General features: G+C 41.6%; 1 protein-coding gene across 3 annotated transcripts in view; it reads right to left on the bottom strand.

Moving 5' to 3' along the window:
* ACSM5 (acyl-CoA synthetase medium-chain family member 5) overlaps positions 1-14,702 on the bottom strand; it is a 29,274-nt gene that overhangs the window by 13,637 nt on the left and 935 nt on the right. Inside the window, exons 2-7 of one of the 3 annotated variants that reach the window (XM_010837136.1) lie at positions 14,685-14,702; positions 11,868-12,083; positions 7,886-8,096; positions 4,767-4,974; positions 2,097-2,240; positions 510-663 (exon numbers count right to left, since the gene is read on the bottom strand). In XM_010837136.1, the coding sequence (XP_010835438.1) occupies positions 510-663; positions 2,097-2,240; positions 4,767-4,974; positions 7,886-8,096; positions 11,868-12,071 (921 nt within the window). In that variant the 5' untranslated portion in view covers positions 12,072-12,083; positions 14,685-14,702. The other 2 variants (XM_010837137.1, XM_010837138.1) reach the window with 2 other exon arrangements.

Here is a 14,702-nt window from a genome sequence, read left to right as displayed (position 1 = left end):
ACTGTGGTTAGGATGTGGAGGGCAGCAGAAAGATGCCCTATATCTTCACTGGGGACATTGATTATGAGAAAACCCTGGCAGGATGGCTGGAGAGTCAGGGTGGGGTGAACTATCTATGCTAGGCACCATGGACAGCAGCACACAATGTTGAGGAGCAGGTTATAATTTTCCACCAAGGTTTTGATAAATAACTCTGCTTTTGACAAGAGTACAAGGAAGAAAGTAGTACCAGAAAAGGCACTCCACAAAAAAACAAATAGAACATGCAAAGGTTTGGAGATGTTAAGTGGTCTTATGTCTAGGAATATAGCTAGAGGATAGGCAATGATTCAAGACAACCAGGAGGGCATGAACCAGATTATGGAAGGTCCTGGGAGCCTTTGGGATTAATGTCAACATCAAAGAAACTTTATAGTCACTGATTCATGCCTTTTATCCTGTACACTCAAAACCTATATCCCACTCAACTAACTTATACCCGACACAGAAGAGGTGTTTTTGTCTCTTACATTTAGGATAAATTTGGCATCAAACCGGGGCAACTCATGCACAAAAATGCAAGATCCATTAGGCCAGGCAGAGAAGAGCGTCCAAGCTGCCTTCACCCAGCCAGTATCAGTTGTGTTCCAGAAGATGTCTGATTCGGTCAAGGCCACCCACCTCCTGCCAAAAATGGGAGGAAATCAGAACCCTCAGCAAAGTTTCTACCTTTAAAAAGAATTACATTAGTCTGTTCTCCTATTTGGAGCCCTACTCACTCACTTACACTTGTCATATCTGTATAAGAACCATAAAACCAGACTGCCTCCAAAGCATTTATTGAGCATCTTCTAAATTCCTATGTCCTAGGCTAGACTCAAAAAGACAAATGTGCCGCTTCCAAAGACTTCACAATCTACTGAGAGTGATATATAAGGGAACAAGTAATCTCGAAATAATGTGGAAGGGCACTTTATTTATTCAGTCAATATGTATTCAGTATTTATCCTGCCTTTACCATTGGAGGTAGAAAAATGAATGATTTGTCTTTTTTTGAGGGGCTTATAGTTTAGTAAGCATAAGCATAAACTTGCCTCGTCCTTGAGGTTTGTCTCTTACCTCTCATCAAATCTTATAGGTCTACATTCAAAATACTTTCAGGATCATACTTTCGGTTGCTCCTTCCACTGCTATTCCCCCAGGCAAGCCTCCACCTTTGCCTCTCAATGCACTGGCCTCTCAAGTGGCTCTCTGCTTCACCTTTGCCTCCTACAGTTTATTCTTAACCCAATATTCTGAGTTATCCTTTAAAAAAAAAGCAAATCAGATCTTGTCACGCCTCTGCTCAGAATACTCCAATGTTCCTCAAAAAATTACATAGGCTCACCATATTATCTGGCAATTCTACTTCTGATTATATATCCAGAAGAATTGAACAGATATTTGTACACCCGTGTTTATAGCAGCACTATTGACAACAATAAAACGTGGGAGCAATCCAAGTGTCCATCAGTGGATAAGCAATGGATAAGCAATATTAGTATGGACACAATGTTACATTATTCAGTTCTAAAAAGGAAGAAGATTCTTACATAGGCTACAACATGAATGAACCTTGAAGGTATCATGCTTAGTAGAATAAGTAAGACACAAAAAGAAAAATATTGTATGATTCTACTTTTATGAGGTTCCCAGAGGAGTCAAATTCTTTATGACAGAAAGTAGAATGGTTGTTTCAGGGCTGGGGATAGGAGGCATTAGGGGGCTTTTGTACAATGGTACAGGCTTTCAGATTTGCAAGATGAAAAAGTTTTGCAGTTGAACGGTGGGGACGATTGCACAAAAATGTGCATTTATTTAATGACACTGAACTATATACTTAAAATGGTTAAAATAGTAAATTTAATGGTACATGTAGTTTACCAGACTTAAAAAAAAAAAAAAACAGGAACACCTCACTCGAAGTAAAGCCCAAAGCCTTCTGATCCTTACCTGATTTGCCCCCATGTTAGCTCCTAACTTTGACTCCTGCCACTTTCCCCCTCACCCACACTCCTCCAGCTCACCCACCTACTTTTCAGTTCCTTGGACCCACCAGGCAAGCTAACCCCTGGTACCTCCCACTGGCCACAAAACCCAGTCCGTAGCTGGCCTGGGTGTGCTCGACCATCTTGGGGGTCCCAGTCGTGCCACTTGTGAAGTAGATGGCCACTGGGTCTTGACCCCTGGTCCTGGCACAGTTGTGTTCTGTGGCTGCCTCCCTGTAAAATATAAAAAAATATTATGGGGGTACTGCTAGCAGCACCAGCAGTAATATCTATAACAAGTAATATCTATGACAGTCACAGTAATATCTATAACAACAGTCACAGTAATATCTATAACAACAAGACAGGCTACATTTGATAAATACCATGCTTGAGGTACCTGCTGGAAGCTCCAGCTTGAGTTATCTCTGACCCCTACAATCATGTCATGGGGTTATAACCATTTGCACATAAGGAAATTGAGGCTCAGAATAATTAAATGACTCACTCAAAAGAAACCTGTGCTTTATCAAGGCATGAGACCTTCTGGTGAAACCAGCATTTATGAGTTCTACCTCAGTTCCTGGTAATTTAGAGTTGTTTTCCTAAGTGTTCCCTAAATTTGGAATTTTGAGATGTGGGTAATTCCTAAAAGTTTTGTGATCTGGAGAATGCTCTAACTCACCATTTCTCAATCCTGGCTGCGTCTTAGGATCACCCGATAGGTTTTTTGAAAGAAATACTATTCCCTGGGCTCCAAGCTGAAGAAAATGGAATCAGAATCTTTGTTGGTGGGCCTGGGCACTGGTTTTTTTTTTTTTAATTTTCTAAGTTCCTTACGTAATTCTAATGACCGCCAAAATTGAGAGCCTGCTGATTCAGACCAACCTGACATCTCATCAAAATCACGTGGGCAGATCACTGAATATAAGGATCTGGGCCCTTGTTCAGATATGTCTGGTTAAGTAGGGCAGATGTGGGACCTTAAAATCTGTATTTCAAACTTCACTCTAAAATAAATAAATGGGGCTTCCCAGGTGGCGCTAGTGGTAAAGAACCTGCCTGCCAATGCAGGAGACATGAGAGATGAGAGTTTGATCCCTGGGTCAGGAAGATTCCCTGGAAGAGGGCATGGCAACCCACTCCAGTATTCTTGCCTGGAGAATACCATGGACAGAGGAGCCTGGTGGGCTCCAGTCCATAGGGTCACAAAGAGTCAGACACAGTGGAAGTGACTAAGCACACACTCAAATAAATAAATAAATAAATTCCCATAATTTTATGGTGGAAAGTTTGTATTCTAGTGTAGGAAAGGACATTCAAAAAACCATTTACCATGTCCTCAAACTTGAAAATATATTTTTGTATCTAACCGTATTTCTTACATATATTGATGATTTGCCGTTCAACTTTCAGCTGCTTATGATTATATTGGAATATAAGGAAAGTACAGACAATGCCACATGTTGGAAATATAATATTTTATAAAATACAGGATACACTATTTATAACCTATGCGTGTGAGTCTTATAGTCCTAAAAATTATAATACAATTAAATGCAAGTGACACAAAGTTTTCTTTTAAGCTAGGGACAAGACACAAATACTGAGATTAGCTAAAAAAAAAAAAAAAAAGTGAAATAGCAGGTGAATCTAATGCCCCTGATCTATGAAGACAAACATTTGTGACTTAACAGTGCAGGCCCGGGTGAGGGACCCATTTTAGTTCTGGCCTCCAGTCAAGACAAAGTCTCAAATGCCCAGTTAGATTTCCATGAGTCCTTACTGAAAGGCAAATGGCTTTGGTTCTGTCTCAACCTTGACTTCATTACTTATCATCATCTCAAACATGTCATTTTATCTTTCCAGGTCTCAGTTTCATCATCTGAAAAACTAGGGTAAAGTGCACTTTATAGGGTTTTTCAAGGATTAAATAAGACAATGCTGATTCATTATTGTCCGAGTATCAAGTACCATGCTTGTCACAAAACAGGTGTTCGCTAAAGTTTTGTTGCAAGATTGAATGAAGGTGAATGCTAACCCAGTACAACACCTGGAATACATTTCAGTTCAGTTCAGTCCAGTCGCTCAGTTGTGTCTGACTCTTTGCGACCCCATGGACTACAGCACACCAGGCCTCCCTGTTCATCACCAACTCCTAGAGTTTACTTAAACTCAGGTCCATTGAGTCGTTGATGCCATCCAACCATCTCATCCTCTGTCGTCCCCTTCTCCTCCTGCCTTCAATCTTTCCCAGCATCAGGGTCTTTTCTAATGAGTCAGTTCTTCGCATCAGGTGGCCAAAGTATTGGAGTTTCAGCTTCAATATCAGTCCTTCCAATGAATATTTAGGACTGATTTCCTTTAGGATGGACTGGTTGGATCTCCCTGCAGTCCAAGGGACTCTCAAGAGTCTTCTCCAACACCACAGTTCAAAATACATTTAGCACTCAATACATGGAAGAAATTAGATTATTAATTTTGCATCATGTAAATCATCTCATTTACTCCAGCTGATAATCTGTATTTATTACCACATCATAGAGGCAAATGCACAAAAATATCTAGTGACAATTCCAGTCCTGACTAAGTGAGTAACACTGAAGGAACTTCAGGTAGTCACCGGGATTAGGTCTCAGGTCTGTCTGGCTTCCAAAGTGATTCACTCTTTCCATGGGCAATTAGAAATGCATTCTTTTTACGCAGGGGGAAATGCCTTGGCCTTATTTTTATGCTCTCCTCTGGAGAGTTCCAACTTACCAGAGGAGTTCCCTGAAGTTCATCCAGCCTGGCCGATAGCTGTCTGACACAAGCAGCTTGGTCTGAAGGGAAGGGCAGTCGGCGCTAATGGCATCCACCCGTGGAGCCAAGGAGTCACTGGTGATAATGGCCTTGGCTCTGGATGCCTGCAGCCGAAATTTGAGGTCTTTTTCTGTCAGCTGAGAGATGCCAGGAATCATGATGGCCCCTGATACCACACAGAGAGGGGATGTTGACTGGGAGACAGGGAAGACCCCTGTGAACAGGTCCAGACCAGATATTCCCAGATAGAAGCAGGAAAGGGCCAGAGATACTTAGAATGCCTGAACTGGAAAAGGCACTATTAATGATAAAATATTGAAATTCAGAGAATATTTACAGAACATTTACACATGCTAAGAACTTTGCATGCATTATTTCATTTAATTCTTACAACCCTGGAAAGTAGATGTTATCATTAAACCCGTTTGGCAGATTCAAAACACTAAGACCTAGACCCTTAGGCCTTAAATAAATTAACTAGCCCAGGATCACACAGCTAAAATGCTGTAGAGCTGTGACTGTGAACCCAGGCAGTTAAGGTTAAGTTATTAACCTTAACTCTCCATGATCTTGAACACTGTATTACATTGTCCTAGAAATTACCTGGAGAAAAAATGGCAACCCACTCCATTATACTTGCCTAGAGAATCCCATGGAAAGAGCAGCCTGGCAGGCTACAGTCTATAGGGTCTTAAAGAGTCGGACATGACTGAAGCAACTTAGCAAGCACACACGCAGAGATTACCTAGTTCCATGCTTTTTCAGGCCTTTCAAACAAAAGGCTATAGTGAATCTTAGTGTTGGGTGTGGATCACTTGGGGTGGGGGCAAGGGTATAGCAGTGGGGGCTCCATGACCCCATATTACTTCAAACAAAACCACTCTCTAGTAGTTGAGTTCATTTGCTCTTAAGGGGAAGTGATAAGGAAGCAGAAAGCAGACAAATTTTAATCAGACACTTGAAAAACCACTTGAACATCTCAGAATGCAGGCTGTAAACACTCCACACTCCACCGAGTCCAGCATTCTCATTTCACAGACGAGAAGAAAGAGATCCTAAAATAATCGGCCACCCAGTGAGTGAGGATAGAAGACAGAGGAAAGGGCCAATCCCAAATAGGGTGGAGTCCAAGCAAAACCTTCATTTCCCTTCTCTCTATCTTCCAAACTTTACAGGACTTAAAGCCCAGCATGAACACTTTGGGAGCTGAGCAGTTTGGCTCTTCACTCCACCTCTCTGTTTTAGCTGTTTCTAATACAAGTCTGTTCTATCCGGAGCTTTGGCGGCCCAGGCAGATGGTGGACAGCCAGAGCTGTCAGCAAGAGAAACGAGGTGAATACCATAGCCTGGAAGAAAGTGACAAGTGCTTATCAGGAGAACATGGGGATGTGAGAATGTGGGGTCATTCAGGTTGTGTAGCCTTGGAAATCAACAGGATGCTAGACTTGATGTGGTGATGGAGAACATGGTCTTGAGCTACTTGGACATCAAAGAAATAGGGTATGTGTATAACTGGGGACACTGGAGACATTTTCCAGTTATCATTCCAGAAAAAAATGATAATAATAATACAAAGAGAAGTTTTGATCATGCAAGGCACCTAACACAGTGCCTGGAACACAGCAGGTCCTCAGGAGCTCCCTAACCTCAGTCCCCAGTTCAATGGATTTTATATTCATGGCAGAATATGGAGAAGTCCCCAAACCTGTGTGCCTGTTTCTTTTCTTCAGAGCTGTATACTCTGAAATGCTGCTCACTTTTATTTATTGTTCAAAAATATGTAAAAATAAAATTTTGGGGAGGACAACCTATTCACAAAATGGTTGGATTAAGTTTGATCATACAGGAAGGTTAATTTTCTGACATGAGTTTGTATTGATTTGCAAACATTTTTGACAACAAATTTCAGGTAGATTGTTCTACAGATATGACTGGAAGAGAGTGGTTGACATTCTAAGTGGTATAAAGTTCCTAGGGGATGGAGAAACTAGCACTCCACCAAAAGCAGATGTCTTGCTTTTGAAAAATCAGCCTAAAAACTCCAGCCTTTTCAACATGCGCATAACACAGAGCCAGCAGAGGCTTCTGGGGCTCTGAGGGCTATATCCTTTGGCCTCCCCTCCTTTGCGGAAAGAATCATCTGAAGATCAATATGTTCAAAATAGCAGTCATCTCTGATGGGTGAGGCATGTGAGCTCCAGTTCACCACAGTCCTCAGCACTCCCTGCTGCCTCACACTGTTAGGGAAATTAAATGAATAGTCTTGTTTAGGCTTCAGAGACAAAGCAGAGCAGTCCTCTGACCTTGCTTCTAACCTTCTGGGACACTGCACTGACTGGGAGTGACTGCCTGCTGTGAATGCAAGACTTGCAGCACCAAAGATAAGACGGGGGACAAATCTTGAGATTGTTGAGCCCCTAGAAGGGGTCTGGCCAAACAAACCCCAGGCTTAGCAACATTCTAAGTTTTACAAGACAAAACAAACAGCTTTAACATGAAACCAGGCTTGCGATTTGGTCACAGATTGATGATGATATCAGTTTTCGTAGTCCTGGGATTATAAGCAGAACACTGAACTGCAATCTTCGAAGTCTCACCCATGGAGTCAACACACTGCCTGGGACCCTTTCCCAACTGGGACTCCAAATGTGCTGTGACATGGCGCTTCCCAGTGCTGTTTAAGTCTGGATGTTGGTCAAACCCCAATTTGGTGATGTATTCTCTGCTCTTTCTATTTTTCTTTTCTTTTAATGTTGGTATGTTGAAAGTAAGCTAGAAAATTCTCTAATACATATCTGTATTCTTTATTTGCATTTAACGACTGGCTTATTTTGTTAGCAAATCCTTTGAACCTGAGACAAAAGTGAAATGTGTTCAGCAAAACACATACCGCTTTGATCAATTACGGTGCTGTCTGGCCCCTGCACACAATCATGGTGTGATTGGTGGGTAAAGGGGAAGTAAACCAAACTCCACAGGAGGTTCGACTTGCTCCATCTCCCAGACATTGTGGTTGCTGCTGAAACTCGGGCAGGTTGTATCAGCCCCAACTGGGAGTCTCAGCCTTGCTCACTGACCTGTCCGCATACAAGCCACGCTGACCAGCCACCACTCCGGGAGCCGCGGGAGCACCAGCATCATTCTGTCTCCAGGCTGCAGGCCACAGGCACCCTCCAGCACATTAGCCGCCTTCCTGGATTGCTCTCCCAGCTCTTCAAAGCTCCACTTGACCTCTGCTCCTGTACCATCAACCCACCAGAAGGCAGGGATTGGGGGCCGGTGCCCAGCCTAGAGAGTTGCATAGGCAAAAAAGAAAAAATCCTCACTATGGGTGAGGAATTTTGTTTGCTTGCTCTTCTTTTTAAAAATTTATTTGTTTTATAATAGTTATTAAATTCACAGGGTTAAAAAATCAAAATGATATGAAAAGATATGCGTTGAGAAGGCTTCTTCCACACCGTGCCTATCCTAAGATTCACACTATACTCTGTGTCCTCCCCTTTTTAAAATTGAGATGTAATTCTCCTACCATAAAATTTACCATTTTGAAGCACACAATTCAAGGGTTTTTGGTATATTCACAAAGTTATGTAACCATCACTACCATCTAACTCCAGAAAAATTTCATTATCCTAAAATAACGTTTTACAGATTAGTAGTCACACCCTATTCTCTCCTTACCAAGCCCCTGGCAACCACTAATCTATTTTCTGTATGGATTTGCCTATTCTGGATATTTGACATGAATGGAATTATACAATATGCAGCCTTTAGTGTCTGCTTTCTTTCACTTAGCATGTTTTTAAGGTTTATCCATGTTGTAGCATGTATTGGTGTTACCTTCCTTTTAATGGCCGAATAGTATTCGACTGCATGGATTAGGGTGGCTTCCACTTCCATAATGTTATGAACATTTGTACATACACTTTTGTGTGAACATGTGCTTTCTCTTCTCTGGGATATACACCTATGAGAGTAGTGTAGGTCATATGATAACTCTATGAGGAATTACAAACTGTTTTCCACAGCATCTGTATCATTTTACATTCCCAGCAGTAATGTATAAGGTTTCTAATTTCTCTATATCTTTGTTAACACTTCTTAGCAAACACTTTTTGTTTTTGGTTTTTTTCCTACTTTTTCTGTTTATTTCTTCTTGCCCAACACTTGTTTGTCTGTTTTTGTTTTTAGCCATGTCACTCTGTGTGAAATTGTATCACTTTGTGGTTGGGATAGCATTCTCCTAATGAATAAAGATGTTGAGCATTTTACCATGTGTCTGCTGGTGATTTGTTTATATTCTTTAGATAAATCCCTATTTGAATACTTAGCCAATATTTAATTGCGTTCTTTATACATTGCAGATATGTGCTCTCTCTCTCTCTATATATATATATATATATAAACACACACGTATATACACTAATTATATATCTCTGATATGTGATTTTGTGGGTTGTCTTTTCATCTTGACCTACAAATGCTAGAAATTTTCATGAAATTCAATTTATCTACTTTCTTTCATTGCTTATACTTTAGAAACCATTACCTAATCCAGGATATGCACCTATATTTTCTTCTAAGAATTTTATAGTTTTTTTCTCCTTCATTTAGGTCTTTGATCCATTTTTGAGTTAATTCTTGTATGTGGTGTGAGGTAGGGATCACCTTCTTTTTTTGCATGTGAATATTCAGTTGTGCCAGCACCATTAATTGGAAGGACAATTCTTTCCCCATTTAATTTTCTTGACACCTTTGTTGAAAACTGATTGATCATAGATTTATGGGTATATTTCTGATTCTTAGGTTTATTCCATTCATTTATGCCTATCCTTATGCCAGTATCAGATTGTCTTCTTCTTTTTTTCCCACACAGTTGATTACTGTAACTTTGTAGTAGGTTTTGAAATAAGAAAGTGTCCACCAGGTTTGTGCTTCTTTTTCAAGATTGTTTTGGTTATTATGGGTCCCTTGCATTTCCACATGACTGGACAAGACTGTACATTTTTGCAAAGAAGTCTACTGGAATTTTGATAAAGCTTACATGGAGTATGTAGATCAATTTGGTATATATTGTCATTTTTTTTGCAACTTTATAATTTCTGCCTTAATAACAATTTAGTTTTTAAAATATACGGATCAACTTACTCATACTATTCCTTTATAAAAGAGACTTCAGGTAAGCTTTTAAATGTATGCATAATGTAATACATAATTATTTTCTGGTAGTTCTTGGCTGCCGAAAGTTAAATTTCATCAGATGTATTTTAACATTTTCAGAGTCGTCATAGAGAATATGTAATTTTTACGTAATGAGGTAATATCTCTGGGGCATTCTCATTGAGATACACCCAGATGTTAACCAGAGTGTCTTTAGTATACATTCCCTGGATTACTCTAATCTTTAGTTAGTTTCTAGAGTTCTGAAAAGTTGATTATGACTAAGGTTTTTGTTTTGCTTTTATGGAGAATAAAATTTCAGGAAGTCCTTATTCCTTCATTTTTGCTGACTTAACCCTCTTTGTTTGATTTTTTCATTAGGAGAAGTCTTCTAAGGATGAGCTTGCATGCATGCATGCTAAATCGCTTCAGTCCCATCTGACTCTTTGCAACCCCATAGACTGTAGCCCACCAGGCTCCTCTGTCCATGGGATTCTCCAGGCAAGAATACTGGAGTGGGTTGCCATTGCCTTCTTCAAGGCAGGAGGAAGCTGCTGTCATCCCCACCTTACAGGCAAGGAGCTGGGGCCACTCTAGCTGTTCACATAGCCTGTGGGCTTATGAAATCCAGGGCACTGTAGAGCCTGGGAGGAAGGTCATTTCAGGGAAGCACTGGATGAGCTTAGAGTGGTTTTATTTTTTAAAAAATCTTACACTTTGTAGATAGTAAAGGAGCACTCTGACCCCATCTCTTCTCATTTAATTCTCACAGCTCCAGTTGGCATACTGTATGACTCCATTTTTATAGATGAGACAACTGAGATCCAAGGAACCTAGCGATTCGCTCAAGGTCATGCTTCAAGCAGATAAAGCACATCTATCTGACAGCAAAACTTACTTTTATATCTCAGTCATTCTCATACCACCCCCATACATTTGACCATATCCACTATTACTACATCTACTCACAATATTACTTATTTCATCTTTTTTCTTTAAACAAGCTCTTCTTAAAATTAACATAAATAAATTTCTTTGAGACAAAGCTTATATTCTCCTATAAACAAAAGGTATCTTTGACATAGAGTACAAAGAGAGGCACAACAGACACAAGGAAGGGAAGATAAAGAAAGAAGCAAATGCACTGAGATACACAAGGAAACCAAGATCATCTGAATTCAATCCTATGTATTTGCTGTGATCTGTGAAAAGCTTTGGAGAAGGCAATTGCACCCCACTCCAGTACTCTTGCCTGGAAAATCCCATGGGCGGAGGAGCCTGGTAGGTTGCAGTTAATGGGGTCGCTAAGAGTCGGAAATGACTGAGCGACTTCACTTTCACTTTTCACTTTCCTGCATTGGAGAAGGAAATGGCAACCCACTCCAGTGTTCTTGCCTGGAGAATCCCAGGGACGGGGCAGCCTAGCAGGCTGCCACCATCTATGGGGTTGCACAGAGTCAGACACGACTGAAGTGACTTAGCAGCAGCAGCAGCAGCAGTGAAAAGCTTTGAGCCTGAGCCAAGCTCTCTCCTTATTTAAAAGGGACAGGCCCAATGTGAGGAAGATACTAAAAACAGATTAGTAGTAATACAAAACTTTCCCCTTCTCTTGCTCAGAATGATTTGAAGGAAATCAAATCATTGATTTAATTGGGGCTTAACTCTCTCCCTGTGTAATTTGGAATGTGAAAATACTAGAGATTAGGTAGGGGTATCTAAGGCTCAAAACCTTGGTCATAATAACTTTTTTAAGGCTTAAATGCTCACAGTTTACATTTTAAGACTTTCAAAACTCTCAAGCCAAAATGTACACATGTCTTGTAGCCTCAAGTCTCAGTGGGGTTTTGTGAAGGTGGAATCTGATGCCCAAGTTGGACCCTAGGACACCGTGAGCTTCACCTTTTCCAGCTGACTCCACACGTCCAGCACATCATGGGCAAAGTTGAAATACTCAGGCACTGGCTGCCTGCCCAGGCTGATGGCTTCCCAGGTGGCCACAATCTTCTGAGGGACAGGAAGAGGCGGTGGCTGCCCATGAGACCCACAGATACCCCGGGCATTTCTCAGTGCCTGGAGGACCAGTTCTCTTAGCCATAGTCTCATCTTGCCTCCTGCCTGTCATCAAAGAAGAGAGAGAATGTCATCATGAATTTTGGGCTTTAGGGAGACACTGAGGTTGGAGAGAAACCTGTGGTCAGCCATAGGATGAATGCAGCACATATTAGCTTGTAGAGCAGAGTCTTGGGCTTTAATCTGAGTTCCATGGTGTGATTTTGATAATTTCTCCTCCCTGGGCCTGTGGTTCATCTCTTCCACCATTCACAGCCTGTTGGATCTCTGTGGAGGGCAGGAACTCAGAGCCCACCTCCTAAGGCTCAGTCCTTCAAACTGAATCCCTCAAAAAGCCTTTGACAAATCCTGAACTGGCCTGACAAGTCTGAAGAAAGCTCCAGGGCAGCACCTTCCAAAAGAAATGTGATATGAACCACACCTCCTCCTGTAATGCACAATTCTCTGGCAGTTTCATTAAAATAAATAAATAAATAAAAAGAAACAGGTGAATACATTTTATTTAACTATTGTGGAATGGAATGGAATGAAGTGAAGTGAAAGTTGCTCATTCGTGTCTGACTCTTTGCAATCCCATGGACTATACGGTTCATGGAATTCTCCAGGCCAGAATACTGGAGTGGGTAGCCGTTCCCTTCTCCAAGGGATCTTCCCAACCCAGGGATTGAACCCAGGTCTCCCACATTGCAGGCAGATTCTTTACCAGCTAGCCACAAGGGAAGCCCTTGTGGAATGGAATACTTCCTGCGATATCAGTGGGCAAGAAATGTAACAGCTATCAGTGATTTTGGGCTTCTAAATGTGAATGAGGGCTCCCCAAAGGGAATGCAATGCCTGCTATCCAGCAGATTCGATGCTCCCTATGGTGATTGCTGAGGAGCTGGGGGAGGGGTGGGAAGTGCAAGAAGCAACCGTCCACTACCTCTGCCATTCCTTATGGTGAACAAGAAATTAAGGATGTAAACAATCAAGAAACAGGGTTTGGCCCCAGATAGCTGAGGGGCATATGAGTCAGAGAATGAGAGTTGCTCAGTCATGCCTGACTCTTTGCAACCTCATGGACTGTAGCCTGCCAGGCTCCTCTGTTCATGGAATTCTTCAGGCAAGATTACTGGAGTGGGTTGCCATTTCCTCCAGAGGGGCATATGAAAGGATGAATTATCTGGTTTTCCATACTTAATAATCTTCGATGTTCAGATTGCCTGCCCGCTTTGTTCCAAACTTGTATATAGCCTGACTCCCTTTCCTGCCTCCTCAGAGCAATTTTCTCAGGGCTCCTGAGATGCTGCCTCCTGGGCTGGGAGTCCTTAACATTCCCAACAAATAAAATAATTCTCTACTTTCAGGTTGTGACTAATTTTTCAGTTGACACTAGCTATATCCCATAATTTCAAACATGTAATCAATATCAGAAGACATTATTAGAGATATTTTATGTTCTGTTGTTCTTAAGTCTTTGAAATCCAATGTGCGTTTTCCATTTACAGGCACACTTTGGTTTAGACCAGCCACATTCAAATGCTGCAAAAGCTACACGTGGCTAGTCTCTACTGTATTGGACCAGAATAGTTTTAGTATCTGGATATTCAGAGTGTGGTCTATGGACCACTGACATCAGCATTACTTGGGAACACGTTACAAAGGCAGAACCTTAGACCTCACCCAAGACCTGTAGAATTAGAATCTGCACTTCAGCATGAACCCCAGGCCAGCTGAGCACATTAAAGTTTAAGAAGTGAAGCAGTGGGCACAGGACTATATCCCCAGATTCATTTCCTTTCTGCCAAGTTCCTCTTAGTAGTAATAATAATAGAATGCAGTAATAATAACTGCCATAGACTAAATGTTTGTGCTCCCCCAATGTGTAATTTAATCCTAACCTCGAATGTAATGGTGTGAGGAGGTGAGGCTGCTGATTGGTGATTAGGTCATGAGGGTGGAGCCCTTATAAAAGAGATCCCAGAGAACTCCTTCCTTCCTTCTGCTTGCTGAGGCTAGAACTATGAACCAGGAAACAGGCCCTCACACCAATCTGCCCATGGTGCCTTGATCTTGTACTATCCAGCCTCTAGAACTATGACAAACAAATGTTGTTTAAACCACAAAGTATGTGGTATTTTTGTATAGCAGCCAAAATGACTAAGACAACAATAATAATGTGCCAGGATAACAAGAAAAGCAATAATAACTGTCATCTTCTTGAGCATTTGAAAAGTGCTTTATAAATGTTAGTTCCTTAAATCCTTGTAACTGTGTAATGTGCTATGTTCTCTATTTTACAGATAAAGAAAGTGAGGCGTGGAGAGGAAAAGTGACTTCCAAGTCTCACCTCCCAGGAAGCTAGACCTCAGCCCCTGTGTGGCCACCAGCCCCCCTGGGGGCCAGGCTGCAGGTGGTGGCTGCAGCTTCAGGACTCCCTTTCCCTCACCTCCCTCCCTTACTCCTTACCTCTCCAGAACTGTCCCAAGCCCTTTCCTCTGCCTTTCTCTCCTGGATTCCTGGGGTCCCTTGATAGCAGATAGTTAGAATCTCAGGCTTTCTTCCTAAGTGTACAAATCCCCATTTCCGGCCCTGCCCCCTTTAGGATTAATCAGCAAAGGCCTAGGGCAGCTGACACCTCCTGCCAAGCGTTTCTCTTCACTGTACCTTGTTCCTGAATCCAGA

Source organism: Bison bison, unplaced genomic scaffold, assembly GCF_000754665.1.
Source record: "Bison bison bison isolate TAMUID 2011002044 unplaced genomic scaffold, Bison_UMD1.0 scf7180017864072, whole genome shotgun sequence".
Classification (NCBI taxonomy): Eukaryota; Metazoa; Chordata; class Mammalia; order Artiodactyla; family Bovidae; genus Bison; species Bison bison.
This window is presented reverse-complemented; position numbering and strand designations above follow the sequence as displayed.